Source organism: Lissotriton helveticus, chromosome 7 (genome assembly GCF_964261635.1).
Source record: "Lissotriton helveticus chromosome 7, aLisHel1.1, whole genome shotgun sequence".
Lineage (NCBI taxonomy): Eukaryota > Metazoa > Chordata > Amphibia > Caudata > Salamandridae > Lissotriton > Lissotriton helveticus.
In genome coordinates, this window is record NC_136068.1 from 1,391,137,339 (window position 1) to 1,391,160,143 (window position 22,805).

Sequence of the window (22,805 nt, forward strand, 5' to 3'; positions counted from 1 at the left end):
GAAACAATTAATATAAATGGAATAACACATTTATCTGTCAGTAACATGTCACTGGGAAATAAATGACCGGGTGGGTTCATCCAAGATGTGTTTGACACTGCAGTGGCTGAAGAGGACAAACCCAAACAAACCAATGGTTGAAAGAGGCTGTCACAAAGCCTAGCATACAGCTAAAGCTATGAAGGTAGGGTAAAGAAAACTGCTTAATTATCCATTTACTTCCTTCTGATCGGTTTTGTAAATGAGCTGGATACCATCAACATCACTATTTTTACTGCCACACCCTTCACGTGCTTTCTTAATAAGTATTACCATTTGATGCATATTGGTTGAATGGTTTGCGTGTATATTTGTAATTAACCTCCTTTCTAGGAATTGTATGTGCTTTCTATTAAGAGGATACAAAACCAATAGGCAGCGATCTCTTCTGTCTAGGACTTGCACGTGTTTTCCCTTAAGATGACAGTTCAACTATTGATAGGATTTGACCTCCGGGCTCTTACCTGTGACATTGTTTTAATAATTTTGATTTCCCTGTGTTTTGACTTGCTGTGCAACCAGGAGGTGCCTGGCTCCCGCAACGTGGGCGCCATATTAGATAGGGTTGGTGGCAGCATTTGCTTTTCCTTTTTTAACTCTTTTTGATTGCCTGGTAATCGTACCTTAGGTGTACTCGTGAGGTGCCTGGCTCCCGCCACGTGGGTGCCAGATTTAACTAGTGTTAAACTAGTGCATCGTCGTGTTTCTCATTTTTTCTTTTAAAAATTGTATTTAAAATTTTGCGTGTCAGCCGGATAGGCGGCTGAGCGCTTCAGTTGCACTTTCTCATTGGACTGTAATTAGGGCCAGAATTAGAGTATGCCCCCTCCCATATGGGAGAGTATTTAAACATGCCCACAGCGCGTCCGCGCAAAAGGCAAGTCGAAGGCGCGCCAAAGGCAAGCCCGTAAGCGCCCGTCCGCCTTCGGCCCGTGCCAGCCATTTTGCCCATTTTACTCCATCCTCACAGCTGCAGATTCATTTCTCTAGAGATGAACTATTAGAGCTTAATCCAAGAGGTAAGTCAGCTGCAGTTTGCCCAGAATTAAGTATGCATGAGAGAGTGTGGCATCGGATATGTCCAGTCTGCAGGAGCACTGCCCCCGCATTTATTGGGCAGGGTGTTGGATAGCCAGAAATGCCTAAAGTTAAAGTAGCTAATCATAGGAGTTTTTTTAAGAACAATAAGTTATGCCTTATTTAATGCTAGATCTTTAGTTAAGCATAGTCCTGAATGTGCTGAATTTGTAGAAAGCCATGGTTGTGATTTTAATTTTCATTACTGAGACATGTACTGATGTGGCCTCTGGTCCCAGCTTAGCTGAGGAAACGCCGCAAGGTTACGATATTTTTTACACTTGACAAGAAAGGCGGGGTTTAGCCATTCTCTATCGAGAATCTTTTGTCGTTACTTTTGCATCTTTAACCTTGCCTGGGTGTGAAGCTCTATCATTCACTGTTCGATTAAATTCGCAATAAAATTTTAAGGGCATCTTAGTGTGCCGACCGCCAGCCCCAAGAAGTACTTTTGTAGATAATCTTAAAAAAAGGTTTAGAAGATCAGCTAGCTGCCTCTAGCATCACAGTGTTATGGGACTTTAATTTTCACTTAGAAGCTATGGTGGAGGCTGTTACAGCTAACCTCCTGGGCATCATGGAGACACAATGGGTGAAGGGTCCGACTCATCGGGTGGGACATGCACTCGATGGGATCTTTTCAAACAATCCGTTAATCCTATAGTTGAAGACATCTTGCCACTTGTCTGGTCAGACCATTCGGCCATTATGTTTAATGTTGGTCCACTACTACGCAAGTCTCAAGTTGGCAGTATAGCTAGAAGTAGAGCGTGGAGAGCTCAGAATAGAGTGAACCAAGGGTCATTTCAAATGAAACTAGCAAGTGTCCAACCAGAGTATGGGGAGAATGCAGAGCTAAATGCCTGCCCTTACAACCTCTAATTTGAAAAAAAACAGCTCACAATTAGCCCCTTTGATCTCTACTCGTTCGAAACTTAACCACCCTTCAGCTACTTGGTATTCTGGTAAGTTGAAGGATGGTAAATGAAGTTGTAAGAAACAAGAACGTATCTGGAGAGTAGCTTACGGCCCTGTGGAAGGGATAACATACAAACATAGTTTGAGTAAATATAAGGAAATGATTAGGAGTGAAAAAGCTATATATTTTTTACAAAAAAATCAATCTGGTAAAAAATTTGTCTTGGGAACTATTTAGCAGAGTGTTAATGCTCACCTCGCCTCCCATTCCTGAAACAGTGCCAACTCAAGACTTGTGTGACAAAATTGCTAGACACTTTTTCGATAAAGTGGAAAGTATCTTTAATGAAGTAGGTAGCTGTGGAACTAGGGTAAACTCCATCGGTTTGAACATCGAACCAGCAGTAGACTGCTTAGCTGGGAAACCTTGTTTCAGGACTTTTGCTGCTCTTGATAAGAGCAAGTGAAGGACGTCATTGTTAATTCAAAATCAGGCTCACCTATTGATCCTTGCCCCGTGATAGTGGTAAAACTGGCACAATATATTGTAGCTGACAATCGTGTGAAATTGTTTAATGTAATTTTTAGGACAGGAGTGTTTCCCAATTAATGGAAAAGGGCATCTATTTTGCCCATTCTGAAAAAACCTAATTTAGGTGCTGCAGATTTTAACAACTATCACCATATATCACGCCTGCCATTTCCTGCTAAACTCCTAGAGAACGCCATGAAGAAGCAACTGATGGATTATATTACCTTACAGGGTTGCTTAGATGAAAAGCAACATGGATTGAGGACAGGGTACAGCACTGAGTCAGCCCTGATTAAATGCATAGAGGAAATTGGGTATGTTCTAGACAATGGTGTAAGGGCCGCCCTTATTTTATTAGATCTGTTGGCGGCCTTCGATACTGTGCAACACTCTATTCTGGTTGACAGCTTAGCAGTTATCGGAGTGCAGGGATGAGCACTTCACCTGCTGAAATATTTTTTAGAAGATTGATCACAATTTGTGGCAATGGATCCTTTTAAATCTAACCCTTTTCAGCTCCAGTGTGGAGTGCCACAGGGTTCTTCAATAAGTCCCACTCTTTTTAATGTCTATAGTGCAGCCCTGGCCCCAATCATAAAATCTTTCGGCTTTGCCATAACCTCCTATGCCGACGATACTCAAATCATCGTAGCAGTCACGAAACAACCATCTGCCATTAGCAAATAGTTTAGTGAATGTATGTCAGCTGAAAGCTTATGGATGAGTTCGAACAGTTTGAAATTAATTCCAATAAACCTGAGGTGGTTCTCTTCGGCAATGACCCTTGGTTGCAATAAGGAAGCGGTAATAGTTGACAGTAACTCAATTTATTAAGATAAATGCCTTAACGATGCCGCCAGCTTGTCAGTACGAGATGCGACTGCTATCTCAACATTCGATAGCAGGCCCGAGCTGTCAGAAAGGTCTGTACCAAGATACAGGGAAAGGGAGGGGGGAAAAAAGGGAAGAGTGAAAGGAAAGGTCTAAGTTACAACACATCATCCTCCCTAGGGGAAATGAGGGAACAGGAGGTGGGAGGGTAGGAGCCGAAAAGACAAAGGGTAGGGGCAGGGAAGAAAACACTCCACCCGCTCCCCTGGCCCATGGTCTTTCGCAGAAGACCATAAAGAACTCTAATACTCTTTAGGTTCACACAACAGATCACGATCTCATTATGTATTGTTTGTGCCAGTGTGGGGAGACCCTTAGTCTATTACTCTTCCTGTCCTGTCTAACATCTCTGCTGATGTCTCCACCCACCATCATGCTTGTGCTTGACCTAGCTTCATCCCCCCCAGCTGGCACTACCCGGTCATGGCTCCATAATTTTCCATCCTCCATGACCATGGTATTCCTCTTCGGCATTCTGATGGTACTGGGGGCATAAAACTTGTCACCCCCTTTCCTTAGTCTCTCCGGTTTCCTGATGTAGACATTTTGTCCTCGCTGGAATTCTCTCTCCTTGACTCCCCACTTCTTGTCGTACCATTCTTTGTATTTCCTTTGATTGTCTTCGATCCTCCTCTTGATCTCTTCCTGATCAGTCTCTCCTATTTGCTTTCTTCCCATCCAATTGGGAGTCAGCTTCGATCCAGCTTTCCTCCCTCTCAGTAACTCGAATGGAGTGCGTCCAGTAGTGGAATTAGGCGTAGTGTGATATGCCCATAGCATGTCTCTTATTGCTACCTCAATATTCTCCCCAGCCTGATTGGCCAATTGCATGCACTCTTTCAACATGCGGTTAACTCTTTCCACCTTGCCATTTGCCTTGGGGCAATACAGTGGCGTGCGGATATGAGCTATGGAGCAGTCTTTCAGAAATTCCTTCATCTCTTCAGAGACCAGTTGTACCCCATTGTCTGTAACCAACGTTAATGGGATGCCTTCTCTCGAGAACACTTCTTTTAGAAACTCAATGATTGACTTTGTGTTCACATTGTGGATGATCTTGCAGGTTATCCAGCTTGAGTAGTAGTCCACCAGAACCAGTAAGTACCAATCCTGGGGCCCCTTGCCATGGATGGGCCCGGCTATGTCGAAACCTAACTTGTCCCATGGAACGCTAGGAACTTCCACAGGTGACAATGGTGCTCGTTTAGTGACTTTCGACTTGTCACTTAGGCTGCATGCGTAGCAGTCCCGCACTTTGTCTTTCATCTCCCTGTCCATTGCTGGACACCAGTAGTCCATACGTAGTCTAGCTTTACTCAAACTACGGCCCAGGTGTCCTTCGTGCGCTAGCTCCACGATCTGACTCCTTAAAGCCTCCGGAGGAACCAGCTTCCCGGACTTGAGTATAAAGTTCCCTTCAACAGATAGATCATCCCGCACATTCCAGTACGGTTGGATCTCGGTCTCCACATCCTTGCATTTCTTTGGCCATCCAGTAAGAATGTGTTTCTCCACTTTCTTCAGTACTTCATCTCGTTCCATCTGGGTCGCCCATTCATTCTTTTCTACCGCAGCTAGGCTCACCTCCAGAATTGAGTCACCATTCAACTCTTCCACTTCATCCCCTCCTGCTGGTGCTCTCGATAGGAAATCTGCTACCCGATTTTGTTGCCCTGGAATGTAGGTCACTCTGAAATTGTAGGCTTGCAGCCCCACAGCCCATTTGGCTATGCGGGGTGTCATGCTTTCCATGTCCTTCTTAGTAAACAGTGAGACCAAGGGTTTATGGTCAGTCTGGACTTCGAAAGGAATTCCCCAGATGAAGAACTTGTAGTGTCGGATTGCCCAGTAGACTGCTAGTGCCTCCTTTTCAATGGTTGAATAGTTTGTTTCCGATGAAGTGAGTGTCCTTGATGCAAAAGCCACTACTTTGACTTTGTTCCCCTCTCTTTGCGCCAGGGTGGCCCCGATTCCTCTGTTGCTGGCATCAGTCGAGATGATGGTGGCTCCGTTCGGGTCGAATTTCCCTATAAACGGGGCTTCAATGATCGCCTTCTTTATGCTCTTCATGGACATTTCTTGTTCCTTTCCCCAAGCAAAGACACTGTCTTTCTTGATCAGCTCTCTAAGGGGCTGCGACACCATGGCAAAGTCCTTGATAAATTTAGCCATGTACTCAGCAAGTCCTAAGAACGATAGTATGTCCTCCTTGTTATTTGGTGTGGGTGCGTCTCTCACCGCTCTGACCAAGTCACACTTTGGCTTGATGCCATCCTCCGATATGGTGTGTCCAAGGTAGTCCACTGAGCTTACACCTAGCTTGCACTTGCTTGGTTTGGTGGTGAACCCGACCTCATTCAACTTTTCTAACACCTTCCTTGCCATTTCATTGTGTTCTCCCTCACTTCCTCCATAGATCAGAATATCATCTTGAAAACACATTGTGTTCTTGCAGTCTTTTAGCACATGTTGCATGACTCGTTGGAAGGCCGCGGCCGCTGACTCCAAACCGAATGGCATTCGCTGAAACTTGAAGTTGCCAAATGGAGTGGTGAATGCCGTTAGGATTTGCGAATCTGGATGTAGCTTAATTTGGTAGTATGCAGAGGACAGGTCCAACACACTAAAATACTTGGCCCCCCGGATTGTGCTTAACATTTCACTGATGCGAGGGAGGGGAAACCTGTCTACCAGGATATTGGCATTAAGATCTCTCAGGTCCACACAGAGTCTTATGCAGTTCCCTCCATCCTTTGCCGTGATCACAATCGGGGCCAACCAGGCTGAACTCTCAATTTCAGTAATGACTCCCTGACTAACCAACCTGTGGAGTTCCTGCTGGAGAGGTTCCCTCATACGCAATGGTATGGATCTGGTCTTGTGTACCACGGGTACCGCCCCATCTTTAAGAATAATTTTGTGCATATAGTTCTTAAATACACCCAACTTTTCGCTAAATACCTCCTTATACTCTTCAGTGAGATCCCCCGCTATACCTGCTGGGTTGATAAGTAACACCTGCTCCTTGTTGTTTGGGTCTAGTTTCATTCCCAACTCCTTCTGATGCTTCCAGCCCAAGAGAGTCGAACCGCTAGTGGATACATACACTTTTCCCACTGTGTGCCTGTCCTTAAATGAAATTCTCATCGTCACCATGCCCTCTAATGAGATTCTTCCCTTGTTGTACCCCTTCGGACTGATATCAGCTTGCATCATTTTAACAGGATGATTAGCAAATTTTTCCTCAAACACACTTTTGTCTACCAATGTGTAGGGTGAGCATGAATCAGCATACATACTGAACTTTACCCCATCAAGTAAAATGTCACATTTAGGATAGATATCATCATTATTTTCATTTTCCTCACCCACTTGGAAAATATATGATTTCTCCCCTGCCTCTTCCTGGGAGGACTCCTCTATGGCATGTACTGCTTTGCTAGGTGTCTTACACACCTTGGAGTAGTGCCCCACCTGTTACACTTCTTGCATTGTACATTCCTTGCCGGGCACTTCCAATTGTTGGCCAAGTGATTAGGACTACCACATTTAAAACACACCATGGTACCTGTCTTACTGCGAACTATCTCCTTACTCTTGTCTCCTACTTTACAAATGGTTTCCCCCTCGGAGTGGGTCTTGTTCTCTGCCTTCTCTTTGTTTGTCCCCTCCTGTGTTTTCATTTCCCTCCTACACCTCGCGGTGTGTTCCAGGCCCTTTGCTATACTGATAGCTTCCTCTAAATTTGGTTCCTGGTGAGCAATTCCTCTTGTGTCTTTATATCGTTGGTGCATCTCACGAGTTGATCTCTAATCAACGACTCTGTGAGTTGCCCAAATTCACATGTGGCTGATAACCCTCTCAAAACTGCTATGTAAGCGCTCACCTTCTCCTCTCTCTTCTGCACCCTCTTAAAAAACGTATGTCTCTCCAACACCACATTAGTTTTTTCTTTGAAGTGAGACTCCAACTCCCTTAACGTGTACTCATAGACATTGATTCCTTCCTCCACTTCCTCTTGATCATCCTCCACCAACTTCCCTGTTATATCTTCATAAATCTTCCTTCCATGTATGCCTAAATTGTGAAGTAGTATTTGTTGCTTGCGTATGTTTGAATAATTACTTCCTCCTATGGCAATGAGATAAGATTTAAATATGCCTTCCCACCTCTTCCAGGGAATAACCGGTTCTCCTAATTCATTCAGGAAAGGAGGAGGCTGACTCATGCCTGCTCCAGCCATTGCCATGAACTACCCTTAAGTTCCCTATTCTATAATCGAAGGATAAATTGGTGAAAAGATAATTTCTATGTTTCTGATGAGGAGTACACAGGATAAACTTTCACCTATCAAACAGCCTATAAAACTACAATTTCCCACAACAGGAGGAGGAATGACAATTAGAATGTACCACCAGAGAGGGATACGTAAAAAACTAGAATATCACTGTTTCCTTGACCTGGTTATTTCTTCTGCTCACACATTATGCTGGTGTGATAGTCCCCTTTCTTTTCCCACAGTTACTTTATTTGAGCTCCAGAGGAACCAATCAGGAATGCAGCCCCCCCCCCCTTGTTGGCGGGAACTTCCTGTGAGAAAGTCTCTGGGGAGAAAGTTCCTGTCAGAGCGGAGCTGCTGGTGAGGAGGGATTATCCCTTGGATCGCTGAGGAGGTAAAATCGTTCAACTTTCTCCTTAATTACGCTTCTGCAAAGTTCCGCCTGTTTTCCTCGTGTGATTTATGAGGCAGATTCGATTTAGTATGTGACGTCGGGGAAAACGTTATGCAGACGGCAGGGAACCTGCTACAGTTCGCGCTGGGCCTCGCATAGCTTTTATTTTAGAAGGGCAAGTCTCCTGAGTGAGCAGAGACTGGGGACCTGAGCGCCGTGAGGTGGCGATGGCGCAGCGCATAAATAGAAAGTTAGTCCGACAAACACAGCCGGCCAGCCCTTGCCTCTCTGCTCTCCTCTCGCTGCTGTGCGACGCCTCTATTCCGTCGACAACTCTTCTCTCTCGTGAAGTCCATTCATTCCTATCCCTCGACGCTGCACACAATACGATGAATTCCACGCCTGTGCCCGACCTGACACACGAGTAAACCTCCTTCCCCGCTAATCCTTCCTTTGTTTTCCTCACAGCTTTCTCTCAGTGACTCACACTCTCCTGAGTCGTCACATTCACGATCACATTATATAACACCTTTACCAACTTCTTTAAATTAGTCGCGCACTGTTCTGATAGCGTCTCACCACAAAAGTTGTTTCTCTTCCAGCTCTCTACCGCTATTTCCGTGGGCTCTTTCCTCCTATTCTTTCTTCGACAAGCAATCAACTCCTTCCAGGGGGACGGCATCCACTGTCCCTGGCACAGTTTCCTCACCTCGTCGCCATTTAAGTGTTGCAATAAGGAAGCGGTAATAGTTGACAGTAACTCAATTTATTAAGATAAATGCCTTAACGATGCCGCCAGCTTGTCAGTACGAGACGCGACTGCTATCTCAACATTCGATAGCAGGCGCGAGCTGTCAGAAAGGTCTGTACCAAGATACAGGGAAAGGGAGGGGGGAAAAAAGGGAAGAGTGAAAGGAAAGGTCTAAGTTACAATACCCTTCTTTCTGGTCTCCGGAGTGGTGGCCAACAAATGTATGTGATCTTCCGAAACCAGTTGAAAACGCCAAAAATCGTGGGTTCATTGTTGATAATAGGCGTACATTTGCTAAATAGATTTACCCCCTTCCCTCATCCACCTTTTTCATTTTAAGAAAAATTAAAAAGATTTTACCTTTTATTCCAGGAAACTATCAAAGAATTGTCATATCAGCTTTGATATTGGCCAGATTAGACTTCTGTAATGGCCTATGTTTTAATATGTTGGCCCAACATCTGCGTAAAATTCATGTTTTGAAGAATACAGCTGCAAGAGGTTTTTTATTTATTTATTTATTTTTTTGAAATATTTATTTATTTGTATTTGTCATACAAAACAGGTATCCGTGGCAAAAGTTCAGCTGATGTGTAATACAATGGTGCCGTCACTAAGCAAGCATCGTTTCTCCCCAACAATCCCCTCCCACCCATCCAGTGACATTTGCAATCCCCAACCATAACAACGTTACATGGTACCGTAGCGAGTGAAGCATATGTCCATAATGCACCCAGGAAGCATTACCGCACAGTTATCATAATTTGCCGCAGTCTGCAGGTTGCGAGGTCCATAGAAGAGCCAAGTCGAACATCAGCGTTCATATACATCTTAACATGAGCATCTGCCCGTAGTAGCTTGCCTATTCCCTCCCCCCGAATCTTTTCTCCGTCCGTACCCCCGATAGTTCCCCGCCCCTCCCCCCTCCTCTAACTGGTCTATATCATCCCCTTCTTGCCTCTCTCTGAGGTAGGCCAGTAACGGGCCCCAGATGTCTTTCGGCCGCAACTTCATGGGTAACTGGTCCGCATAAGCAGTCAAGTTTTCTTGCCATGTGGTCATGTCATGTAGCCAATCCTTGAATTTAGGCGCCTGTCCACAACCCCAGCAGCAGGCCAGCTGACGCCGTGCCAGCAGTATGCCCATCAAGAGGAACTTTCCATGCGTTGTAACGATATCTGTAACTAGGCCCAAAAGCGCTATTGTGGGAAGTGGTGTAATAGTGACCCCCAGCATATCAGTGAGGCCCGCAAATACCTCTACCCAGTAGGCGGCCACTCTGGGGCAGTTCCAGCCTAAGTGCATAAAATCAGCGGGACTCTGCCGACATCGAAGGCATCTGTCATCTGCTCGTAAACCTATCCTATGTAAACGAGCAGGCGTATGGTACAGTCTATGTAGGAATTTGAAATGGAGCAAACGGAGCCTGCTACTCCCGGAGACCAGCCCCGTCTGCTTACATGCCAGTTCCCACTGATCATCCGTAAGGGGTGCAGGTAAGTCTATATCCCAAGCAGCCCTGGCTCTGATATGCGAACTGGGTGCCACTGATCTGACTCTTGCATACAATAAGAGAGGTGACATGTGAAGGTGCATCGTCTTGCAATAGAAGGTGAAGGGAAGTGAATACCTCCGGCTCGTCCGGGAAAGAGGAACATATGGCCCTTTCGCTCTGTCTGAGTCTAGTATATAGGAACACATCCATGAATGTGTAGGGAGTATCCCCAAAGAATTGATCTCTTGACCGGAATGTCCCATCAAGGAAGAGGTCCCCTCATGTAGCGTACTGCAGTTTAGACAACAAGTTCAGGCAAATTTTTTCGGTCGTCACTTGCAGGGCAGGGCAGTTCCTAAGTGGCAGTCTGGGGGAGTATAGTTGCGCAACGCCTTCAGTTTTTTTGCCAGCCAGTGGACAGCCCTAGCAGAGCAGTCCACAGTAGAGGGGTCTTTGTCTCTGTCCCTGCGTGGGGCAAACAATTAACCCGCTGGTGGCACCGGCGCCATGTGACCATCCTCAACTGCGAGATGAGGCATATAAGGCGGGGGGTGAAACCAGTACACCCCAAAGTGCGCCTGTGCGCTGTAATAGTATTGCTCAAAGTCTGGTACATCAAAACCCCCGAAACGGTAAGGCAGTGGGAGTGTGTCTAGTGTCAGCCGGGCCTGTTTCCCGCCCCAAATCAGGCGGATCAGCTGCGATTTTAGGGTTGCGAAAAAGTATGCTGCAGGGTGATAGGGAATGTTAATAAATAAGTATAAAAATTTAGGGACCACCACCATCTTGATTAGTGAAATTCTCCCGGCCATTGAGAGAGGGAGTTTAAGCCAGCTTGTGATATTATCAATTACTTTAGTCATGGCTCGCCCGTAATTAGTTCTCATCAGCGTGTCCCTATCTCTGGATACATGTATCCCCAGATACTTAAAGTCCGAGTCTTCCCACTGTAACGGGTAGTCTAAAGCATGGCATTGCGTGTGGTCAGTCAGTGGGAACACCGCTGATTTCCCCCAATTTATTTGTACGCCTGCAAACGCTCCAAACTTAGTGACCTCCCGCAGTACGGGATTTAAGTTTTCGCTGGGATTGCGGATATAAAGTGTGATATCGTCCGAGTATAGGGACACTAGTACCTGTCTGGAAGGATAAATTAGACCCCTATGGTTATGATGTTGGCGTAGTTTCGCCGCTAGTGGCTCAATGGCTATTGCAAACAGGACAGGGGATAATGGCCAGCCCTGCCTAGTATCTCTGGTGACGGAAAAAGGGTCTGAGCGGGACCCGTTAAGCAGGACCCTGGCCATGGGTGCGTTGTAGAGGAGTTTGACCCATCGTATGAAGAGGTTCGGGAATCCCATGTACTCCAAAGTCCCAAGAAGGTAGTCCCATTCTTCTGAGTCAAACGCTTTGGTTGCGTCTAAAAAGACAGCCACCGCCGCGCATTTAGGATCTATATCCTGCAATATCGCCAGGAGGGTACGAAGATTGTGGGACGTAGCCCGATTGGGGACGAATCCCGATTGGTCAGGCAACACAGTTTTTTCAAGAAGCAGATTCAATCTAATGGCTAATACTTTGGCAAGGATTTTGGTATCACTATTGAGGAGGGACAGTGGGCGATAGGAACTGCACTGGTCTAGAGGCTTACCAGGTTTTAGTAAGGACAGTATGTGCGCCTCTCTCATGGTGCCAGGTAGCATCTCCTCTTCCAGCGCTTCGTAGAAGACAGCCTTGAGGACGGGAGCAAGTATATGAACATACGTCTTGTAAAAATCAATGGGTATCCCATCAGACCCAGGGCATTTACCCGATTTCATGCCCATAATGGCCTCTTTAATTTCGTCCACCTTAAGGTCATGCGCCAGGAATTTTTGTTGCACCGGTCGTAGCCAAGCAAGGGCCACGTCCTCAAAAAAGACCCCCAGGTTAAGCTCCGATTGTCTATGTGACGTGTATAATGCCTCGTAATAAGCGGTTATGGTAGCCATTTGGTCCGGTAGGGATCTGTATGTTGTGCCCTGCTCGTCCCGCAGTCAGTGATGTAGTTGCGAAAGCGAGGGGGTCGTATGGCCCCCGCCAAAGATCTCCCTGGCCTATCCCCTTCCCCATATCTCCTAGTGGTTGCATGTTTCCCTCTGAACCTGCTCTCTCTATCCGCAGTGTCTGTGTATTCTGATAACTTCTCCCGTAAAGTGGCCTTCAAGGGTCCTGAGTCTCCCCGTTCTAGCACCTCCCGCTCCAGGGTTTTCATTTCAGTTTCTAATGTGGCCAAGGTCCGCCCGAGGTCCCGTAGGATGCCTCCCCCCTTGGAAATGCACCACCCTCTCACAGTCACTTTAAAAGCCTCCCAGACAGTTGTGAGACTTGCTACTGAGCGAGTGTTCCTGGGGAAGAAATCCATGATTTCTTGTTCCAATTCCGCCTTGAAGAAGGAGTCTTGTAAATGCAGGGGGTTAAGCTTCCAGCTAAGGTAGGGCGTGAGATCCACAGGGGGCGCAGGGAAACCTTCACAGGGGAGTGATCTGAAAAGGTCTTAGCCATGTGTATCGCCCCAGTTATGTTATGTTATGTTATTTATTATTTGTTAAGCGCGCATACGCCCTGGGGCTTCTTGGCGCTGGTGAGAGAATCAAACATAACAGTGCATAAAAGAAATACAATTACTTTTTACAGTAGGCCTGGGAAAAAAGAAAGGTTTTAAATGCCTTCCTAAAAGCAAGGAGATCCTTGCTATGTCGCAGGGTCAAGGGAAGGGCATTCCACAATGAGGAGGCTAAGAATTGAAAGCTGCTGCCCCCTTGACGTTTCTTTTTGAAACGAGGGACCTCGAGTAGATCTTTGTGGATTGATCTCAAACTGCGCGAAGGAGTATATTTGCGCAGTAGTGATCTAAGGAACATAGGGCCCTTACCCTCCAGAGCCTTGAACACAATGCAACCCACCTTGAAAGTGGCTCTCTGTTCCACAGGCAGCCAGTGCAAGGTCTCTAGTCCATGTCTAATCGATTCCCACTTAGGTACTTTGCAGATAAGTCTCGCAGCTTGATTTTGCAAGTACTGCAATCTTTTAAGTTGACCAATAGGCGCCCCCAAATAGAGGCCATTGGAGAAATCGATATGGGACAGGACTAGAGCACTGACTGTCTGAATTAAAGCCAAGCCTGTAAGAAGATGTGCTATTTTTCTGATCTTCCTCAATTGAAAAAACCCCGAGGAGACCACAGTTCCGACTTGGCTCACCAAGGTAAGATCCTCACTAAGAGTCACTCCCAAGCTTTTCACTGTACGGGATTTTTTTGGAGGCGAGCCCATGTCCGATGGCCAGAAGCTAGGACTCCAACTAATCTCACTCTTCCCAGGTAGAATGAGCTCCGTTTTTCCCGGATTTAACTTAAGGTGGTTTAGGGACATCCACCTCTGAATAAAAGACATGGTGGCTCGAAATTCCTCGGCAGCATTGTGGGAGTTTAACACAAAAACCAACTGCAGGTCGTCTGCATAGTTATAGACATCGACCTTGAACTCTCGTAAGGAAAATAACAGTGGGCGCAAGTATAAATTAAATAATAAAGGGGACAAGGAAGATTATTGAGGAACCCCACAGAAGGAGAATTTTTTAGGGGCTGTGAAGGAGCCTAGTCGGACCGATTGAGTGCGTCCAGAAACAAAAGACTTGAGCCAGGCCAAGGCCGAGTCTCGAAGACCAGCCTGTTCGACACGGTTGACCAAGATGGTATAGTCAACCGTGTCGAACGCCGCAGACAGGTCTAATAACACCAAAGCCTGGTGTAAGTCCCTGTCTGCATTAGACCTTAGAGTATTCTGGACGGCCAATATCACTGCCTCAGTGGAGTGACCAGGCCGGAAGCCTGCCTGGTTGGGTTGTAAATACCCGGAAGCCTCCACAAAACTTGATAGGCAGTTGGTTACGTGCGCCTCCAAAATTTTGGATAAATAAGGCAGTAACGATATTGGTCTATAGTTAGAGAGGTCTGAGGAATCAATACCAGGTTTTTTCCTCAAAGGGATCAATAAGGCCTGTTTAAAACTATTAGGGACGATTCCTGACACAAGGGAGTTATTGAGCAGTGGAATCAGGCTGTTTGGGAGCGCCCGACCAATTTCTCTCATTACTTGGGGAGGACAGGCATCCTGAGGAGAGCCTGATTTAACTCTAGTGAGTAAGTCTTGAAGGGTTTGGTGAGTGATTAAAGGAAAGGAATGCAAGGTAAGAGGGTTTAAAAAAGTGTCGTCTATCAGGGCACAAACTGGAAGTTTGGATAAAATGTCCTTAATCAGCATTATTTTGTCATTAAAATAGTCATTCAGCGAGTTGCAAAGCAGTTGTGAAGGGACAACCGGGGGAGAAGTTCTCTCATCATTGCACAGCTCCGTCACAATCCTGAAAATTTCTTTCGACTTGTTGGTAGCATTAAGTATTTTAGAAGAGAAATAAGCAGTTTTGTGGGTGTGCAATGTTTTTTGGTAGGCTTTTCGGGTAGAACAATAAGCGATTCTTGCTTGAGGACAGTAGTTGGAACGCCATGTTCTCTCTTGCTGCCTCACTTCAAGTTTTAGTTTCCTCAACTCTGGTGTAAACCATTTATGCGCATCCGCGCCACGCGAGTTATCAAAACGGGTGAGGGGAACACAAACATTAATGGCCGAGTTTAGCCAGTCTTGAAGCCTACCTTCAACTATCTCCACATCTGAGCTCTGCTCTGGCAAAGTAGACTTTAACCGATTTAAGAAAGCAGACATGTCCAGCGAGGACCACTTCCGAGTCAGACTGGTGGCCTTCAGCTTAAATTGAAGAGCTTTCTCAACACAAAATGAGAAACTAATAATAAAATGATCAGACCAGCTACAAGGTTTAATATCAATAAAATCAATGGCTAAATTCAATGACCAAAGTTGATCGAGACTGTGGCCCTTTTGATGGGTCTGAGTGTCTATATGTTGTGTTAAATTCAGATCACTCAGAAGGTCCCTAGTCTCTGCTGCTTGGGGGTCAGATAGAGTATTGTCAAACCAGAGATTTAAGTCCCCGACCAAAAGCAGTTTTGAATTATCAGTGGCTAGCATGGCCAGTTGCTCCGCAAGAATAGCAGGGAACATAATCATGGTTTGGGGCGGGCGGTATAGTAAAACCACCACAAGTGTCCCATTGACAGTGTCCAATTTGGCAACAATATTCTCCACATTAGGAATATCCAAGGAGGGAAGTTGTCTGAGTTGATGTTTTTTATTGGAGATGATGGCCACCCCGCCCCCAATTTTACCTGCCGGTCGTATCACGGAGATAATATAATAATCAGCAGGTAAGGCGGCCAAGATGTCCGGTAATGAATCCGGGGTGAGCCATGTTTCAGTCAACAGGAGTAAATCCGGTTTAATGTCAGATAGTAGCAAAAAGATATCTATCTGATGTTTGGTCATGGAACGTGTATTTAAATAAAGACATCTAAAATTGCAGGTAGTGACTGGCATGCTTGCCGAGACCGCGTAGGTAGAGGAGGGGTCCGTAATCAGGGCGATGGGATTACTGATGCCTAGGCGGAATGTCCGCTTCACCGCATTGAGGGGTACGGGAGGGCACTTCATGGTAGAAGGTCTTAGCGCAAATAATTCGGCGGAAGTATACACCAGAGGACACACAGAGTCCTTCGCCCCTAGCCCCGGACGCTCGCGGACGAGCTTGACTCTAGCGCGACTCCGGCGCGCCTCCGTCGCGCCCGCTGCGCTCGTCCGCTGCGCTCCCTCCACCACATTACGTTTTATGTGAGGGAGCCTCGAGCGACTGGACCGCTGCCACAGGTCCCTGCGCTCTCTGGCTCCTCCCAATATGGCGCCCGTTCCCACCACCAGCCCGGCACTAGACGCCGCGGTAGGTGAGCCGCCCTCCACACAAACGGCAGAAGCCGCGATGGACCAAGGCAGAGGGGCCGCTATTAAGGTAAGGGTGCAAATGGCGCTATGAGTCAGCCGCCCTGCACGCAAACCGAAACACCGTTGCAGTCACACAGTAACTGTTTAAAAGCACATATCAATATCACAAAATTAGTTTAAAAAATCAGGTGAGCAATTGTAGTCCAGTCCGCCGTTGTGCAGCGTCTCTCAATAATGGCGCCGGGCTGCTACCACCAACCCGGAATCCACGAATGAGGAAGGACTCCCTATCGTTTTATGGGAGGGAGCCTCGAGCGACTGGACCGCTGCCACAGGTCCCTGCGCTCTCTGGCTCCTCCCAATATGGCGCCCGTTCCCACCACCAGCCCGGCACTAGACGCCGCGGTAGGTGAGCCGCCCTCCACACAAACGGCAGAAGCCGCGATGGACCAAGGCAGAGGGGCCGCTATTAAGGTAAGGGTGCAAATGGCGCTATGAGTCAGCCGCCCTGCACGCAAACCGAAACACCGTTGCAGTCACACAGTAACTGTTTAAAAGCACATATCAATATCACAAAATTAGTTTAAAAAATCAGGTGAGCAATTGTAGTCCAGTCCGCCGTTGTGCAGCGTCTCTCAATAATGGCGCCGGGCTGCTACCACCAACCCGGAATCCAGTCAGCCAGTTAGTCATTCCTTTCGCAACGAACACATAATCCAACCTGGCCCAGGTGTTATGCATGGAAGAGTGGTGTGTGCCTTCTCTCTGTGTGGGGTGGAGGAAGCTCCATGTGTCCACATAGCAGTCCGTGTTTAAGACGTCCTGTAAGGTGCGTTGGGAGGAGGTGTAATGCGCCGCAGTCATGGCCGGCCTATCCCAGGTGGGGTGAACTACTGTATTGAAATCACCCCCCCAGATGACATATCTACATCCTAACGTGAAAATCTTACCCCTGAGCATTAACAAGAAGTGGGGACCATCAACATTCGGCCCAAAATAGTTCACTAGTACAATTTCATGTGATTGGAGCCTCCCCCATAATAAGCAATACCTGCCCACTGGATCAGAGTCCTGTCCACCCTCCACAAATCGGACTCCCCGTTTGGTAAGTATAGTTACTCCCCTGGCATACGACGAGTAGGTGGCAAAGCAGCTATGTGAGGCCCATCGGGACGCGAATCTGGGGGTGCTACCCATCGCCAAGTGCGTCTCCTGTAGAAGAGCGATATGGACATGATGCCGATCAAGATAGCCTAGTATCTGCCGCCTTTTTCGAGGTTCGTTAAGCCCTCGCACATTCCACGACCGAATGTTCAGACTAACGTTGCTGTCTTCTCGTTCACCCATGGTCGCAGGGAGTCTCTATACAAGCATGCCGGTGCTCCCAGGTGCACTGCTTTGACTCACTATTCACCAACAAAGTGTTACTAAACATCCCAGCCCACCCCTTCCCACCCACACCGGCTGACCCAACTAGCCAGGAAGTAACATCCCCCCCCCCCCGGAGAATCCCATAGGACCTAGGGTCCCAGCTCGTAAGGAGCAAACCAAGAACAAAAACCAGACCATGAACTAGGGGGTAATGCCCTCAATAGCGGATTCAGAAAAGGGGGTGGTGATGAACAGAGTGTCTGAATTAAGCAGACCACTCTTACCCAGTCCAAAGATCAGGGCTTGATCCATCACCGTTTTTTAGCTCACTGCACCATCCCAGCTCAGAACCTGGCTACATGCAAATAGCGGAGCCGCAGGGCGGGGGCTCCCGCCATTACCACGCCACCTCTCTTATTTCACCTATCCACAACCTCCCGTAGTCGGGGGTCGATCTGATGGGACGAGGGCGGACGGCCGGGCGAAAGTCTGTGCCCTCAGTTCAATAAGAACAATCATACATCACCAATCTGGAGAGCGTCTCTCAGGTGTTCAGCAGCCACTCCGGTGTGGTCCCATCGCAGCAAGAAGCTCATCACAGTCAGGAGGGCCCCGACAGCGGCGAGTGGGACCTCGACCTGCGCCGTGCAGCAGCCTCCCTAGAGGCGGAGCGTCGGTCGTGCTTGAGAAAATTCTCCGCCTGCTGTGGTGAGGTGAAGATGTGTTTCCGACCCCTATGATGGATCCGCAATCGTGCAGGATACAGCATGGCGTATGGGATGCTGCAAGACTGAAGCTGCTTCTTTACCGCCAGGAATTTCCGACGTGCGTCTTGCACAGTTTGTGTGACGTCGGGATAAAATGAGAGAGTGGTATTCTCATACTTCACGTCCCTCTTCTCTCTCGCCAGCCTCAGTAAGGTGTCCCGATCTTGATAGTTGAGGAACCGCATTATTATGGGGCAAGGCGGAGCCCCTGGTGGAGGTCTAACGGCCAAGGGACGGTGAGCTCTCTCAATGACCAGTTGTGCGGAAAAAGAGTCTCTGCCAAACAGGTCTGCAAGCAGGGTTTCCATGAAGTCCTCCAGCCGCCCCGTATTGGTCGTCTCGGCCAGTCCAATCATGCGAACGTTGTTCCGCCGAGAGCGGAATTCCAATTCCTCGTTCTTGTCAGAGATAATTTTCAGGAGCTTGTCCATTTGGGACACGTGCTGCCTGCTCGCGCTGGCGCCATCTTCCAAGTCTGACACGCGTTGTTCAGCCTCTTTTAGTCGTTCTTCATGGCCATCTAGTTTCGCTACGAAATTATCTAGGCGTAGGGTAATCGTGTCTATTTTGGAGTCAATGGAGGATAAGCTCTGCTGCATGCTCATTAGTAATTCCTTCCAACCAGATTCCCGCATGTCTGGAGGATCGTCATCTGCCTGTCCTCTAGGTGCAGAACTCTGTGTCTTTCGGGTGTCAAATGGCAGCTTGGACTGCCGAGGCTCCGTCTTGCCCATGGTTGCCCGCTGCCCCCAGACGCAGCACCTCCAGCCACTGTGGGGGACAGGGACGTCAGCAGCTGTGCCCCCAGTAGATGCAAAGAAAGAGGCCCGGGCGTTGGCCGGAGCCGTACCCTGACCGGTAGGATTACCTCGGGGGTCAGGCCTAATGTAGATAGAGCGTGGTAGCAAAGCGTCGCAGGCCGCAGTACATTGGTGGCGTAAAATGTTCAAGGGGGGTGCCGTGTAGTAGACCCGCTGCACAAAGCCTCAATGGCAGCGAACCTGTGTATGGGGCCTCCCCTCCGCGTCCAAAGAAGGCTAGCCGTATTCCCCACCTGCTCCGGGCACCCATCGCTGTGGGCAGTGCCAGCTTCCGTGTCCGCCTGCACCGAGTCTTCCGAGGCCGTGCCAGCAGGGGGGGGGTGGTCAGCAGTGAAGTGTCAGGATTGTAGTGCTCACGTTGGGCCAACCGCGTGTGGCAATGTAATGGCAGTCGTTGTCCGCCACCTGGCGCAGGTATTTGACTCAATGTGTTCCGCAGTGGGTGCCCTCTGGGCAAGGAGGTGAGGGAGCCAAGTAGTGTAGGGGGGCCCCAGGGGGCCACAGCAGGGCAGTTGTGAGGCGGCTGTTCACTCCCAGCTGCAGCAGTGGTGTATGGCTGCTGATTCCACCAGCTCGCCCCGTGGTACACAAAATGGCGGATCGTGGTGCTCAGTGCGGCTGGGGGGCCGGGTACAGTCAGCGTGTGGGCCCTAGGTCCTTCGTTGTCCCTCCAGGAGAGCCGCTCTGTCGATGTCCCTCCTCACCGGCAGTGTCGGCAATGGCGGCCGCGATCTTCGGCCGCGATCTTCCACTTGTCTCTGGTCCGCGCCGGACCTCCGCACCCCAGGAGTGTGAGCAAAGGGCCTTCCTCAGCGGGTCGCCAGTCTTTCAGGCCAGGTAGGAGCAGCCACAAGGGTGTGAGCGTGAGTGATCGCACCCCGGTTATCGGAGCCGACCCAAGGAGGTTAGTAGGCCCGAAAGCATGGGCCTCGCGTAGCTGCAGTATCCGCTTCTGGCCTCCAACAGTATTAGGCCGCCGCTCCGCCCTGATGATTACCGCCGCCGCCGGGGGGGCTCCACTCCACGGAGCCGGCCCAAATTTGCACCGAAGCCGCTCAACACCTTCCTAGCAGCATCGGCGGGGTGAAAAGCAACATTTTATGGGGCAGGATGAGGATTCTGATTGTTGTAGCGCTCGGCTAGACGGGAGCTTTACGCCAGGGCAGCCATCTTGCTCAGGCGCCACCTAGCGCCCCCAGCTGCAAGAGTTCTTACTCATACGCCAACAAATGTCTTGGTCAGGAATACTATTAAGCAGTTACTCTCGCTGCCAGTTGAGAGGATTCAATTCAAAGCCTTATGCTTTGCAAACAAGGCGTGCGCAATATAGGCCCTCAGAATTTAGCTCAGTACTTTAGATGGTACTCGCCCAGTAGGGCACGTAGATCCTCTAATTCTAGAAGCCTTAAGGTACCTATATTCAAAAAATCAAGTTGGGGTGGCAGAAGTTTTTATCTGGGTACCATCACCATTTGGAACAAACTCCTGTTGTCCATTCGCTCAGCCTCCTCTCTTCTGGAATTTAGACGAGAGTTGAAAATTTGGCTCTTTAGCAGGTCTGACTACTGGTAATGTTTCCTGATTTTTACGAGTCCGAATATTGGGTTAGCGCCAGGACACCGTTTGGTAACCGTGCACTCTACAAATCTCTTTAACATTAACTACAGGGCAGGAGAAACTAGCTAACGGGAGTCTCTTGAATTTAAACACCACTTGCTTTGAGATTAACCAAATATGCCCCCAGATATACTTTCATATCTGTCAGTCTGAGTTATTTCTCTGTTCCCTGTAGCATATGCCTAGTTACCAGGCATTCCCTTATAGCTGAGCTTGAGGAATTAGCCAACAGCAAAGGCATTGGTATTAAAAAAAGAAAAATGCAGCTCCTCCATCATGGACCAAGAAGTTCCAAACCAGAACCTTCTACATAAGGTGTGGTGTCTGAGTTTCCATCTTCACAACAGTTGATTCTGAAAGTCCCTTTGATTGTTGTGTACACCTCCAGGTTACAAAACAATTAATCAAGACAGTTAATACACAACAATGAAATGCATTGAGACATGCAGTATGCTTAATAACATCTATGAATGAGAGTATCTGTACATCTATGCGTATTGATTATGCAGGGGACTATGTTAACGTCACTTTGACTTAGATATCATCTATAAAGCTAGAGTGTTTCAGACATTCTTTCGAGAAACTAATGGAAATTGTCCATTTGAGATCTTACTGTGTGTGGTATAATCAAAGTTTTGAGTCTAACAAGTGTATATTTTCTTGACATTTCTTGATTTAGGTTGTTTTGCCTGTGGAATGGAGAACGGTTTTCGAGTTTATAACACCGATCCATTGAAGGAGAAAGAAAAGCAAGGTATTTATTTTTCTTTTTGTAATTCCTAATTTTAGAAATTGGTTGATATGAAAATATATATATATATCTATTTGTTAATTAATTTCCCAACATAAGTACTTAGGAATTATATTCGATAAATAATCATTCCGGACCTAGTTACACTCTTCGCCTAATACTGTTCTGGCATATTATGATTCATTAACTAGTATGCGGGAAAACCAATGTGATGTGTCCTTAACATTTTTGAAGCAAACTTGTCTCACGTCTAATGTATTCAATCATTGTTTTCAACCGTACTGGCACACAAGCTTTAGACTTAATTGAAGGTACTTATTTGTAGAATTGCTGCATAGCAGGGCTTCATCTCTTCCTAAGTGGATCTGGATTTAGGTTTCCTGCAGGGTTTAAGGAAGGTGATAGAGCCATTATATTGCAGATCAGTGGACTGTAATTATATTCCCCCAATTCTTCAGCAGCTTTTATTTGGAAAGAACTTAACTGCTCTAATTCGAGACTAATCAGCATGACTAAGTAAAGACTAGTTCCAGAGTCAGTATAATTTTCTACAAAGCTGGTATTAAGGTCCCACTGAGTTAGAACAACTCGGGCAAATATTCGATCTGAGAGATTTGCTCATAATATGTATTTTCTCAGCAAGCCCAAGAAAGGTGTATGGTTAAGTGAACTTTTTATTTTGCCTGCTACTCAAAAATCTCTCTGTTCAGGATTAAATAGACTAATTGGTAGAACGAACACTAATAATCATTTTAATTAAGTTAATTTGGTAGTCGGTGAAGAAAAATATATAATTACTCATTTTGTTGTTTGTATCAACTTAATATAGAAACTTTGACCACATTCTTACAGTGTGCCCTGGCCTCAAATGTCTACAACAGTGATACCTAAGAGAAATGTACATTGAATATAATGCACATACAAGCAAGAAAGCACTGCCTGTTTCCTTCAGGGGCCAATCCAATAAAGGGGTTATAGTGTGGTTAAATACCGTATATGTGCTGTACAAACAGTTATTTTTCTAGGACATACATATCACCTTTCTAGACTACTTTGTTGTTGGAGCTGAGGTAAGGAACTCTTGTGTGTCGTCATCAGACTATACCTTACACATTTTGCCCCTTTAATGTATAGTATGTTATGTGCAAGAGGAAAGTTGCTGAGTTTACAGGGAGTTGCAAGACCAAAAAGATGGTAAAACATGCATATGA

At 47.2% G+C, this 22,805-nt stretch overlaps 1 protein-coding gene across 6 annotated transcripts in view; it reads left to right on the top strand.

Moving 5' to 3' along the window:
• WDR45B (WD repeat domain 45B) overlaps window positions 1-22,805 on the top strand; it is an 830,957-nt gene that overhangs the window by 185,125 nt on the left and 623,027 nt on the right. For all 6 annotated transcript variants that reach the window (XM_078654716.1, XM_078654712.1, XM_078654713.1 and 3 more), the window contains exon 2: window positions 21,523-21,597. In XM_078654716.1, the coding sequence (XP_078510842.1) occupies window positions 21,523-21,597 (75 nt within the window). The remainder of the gene's footprint in view (window positions 1-21,522; window positions 21,598-22,805) is intronic.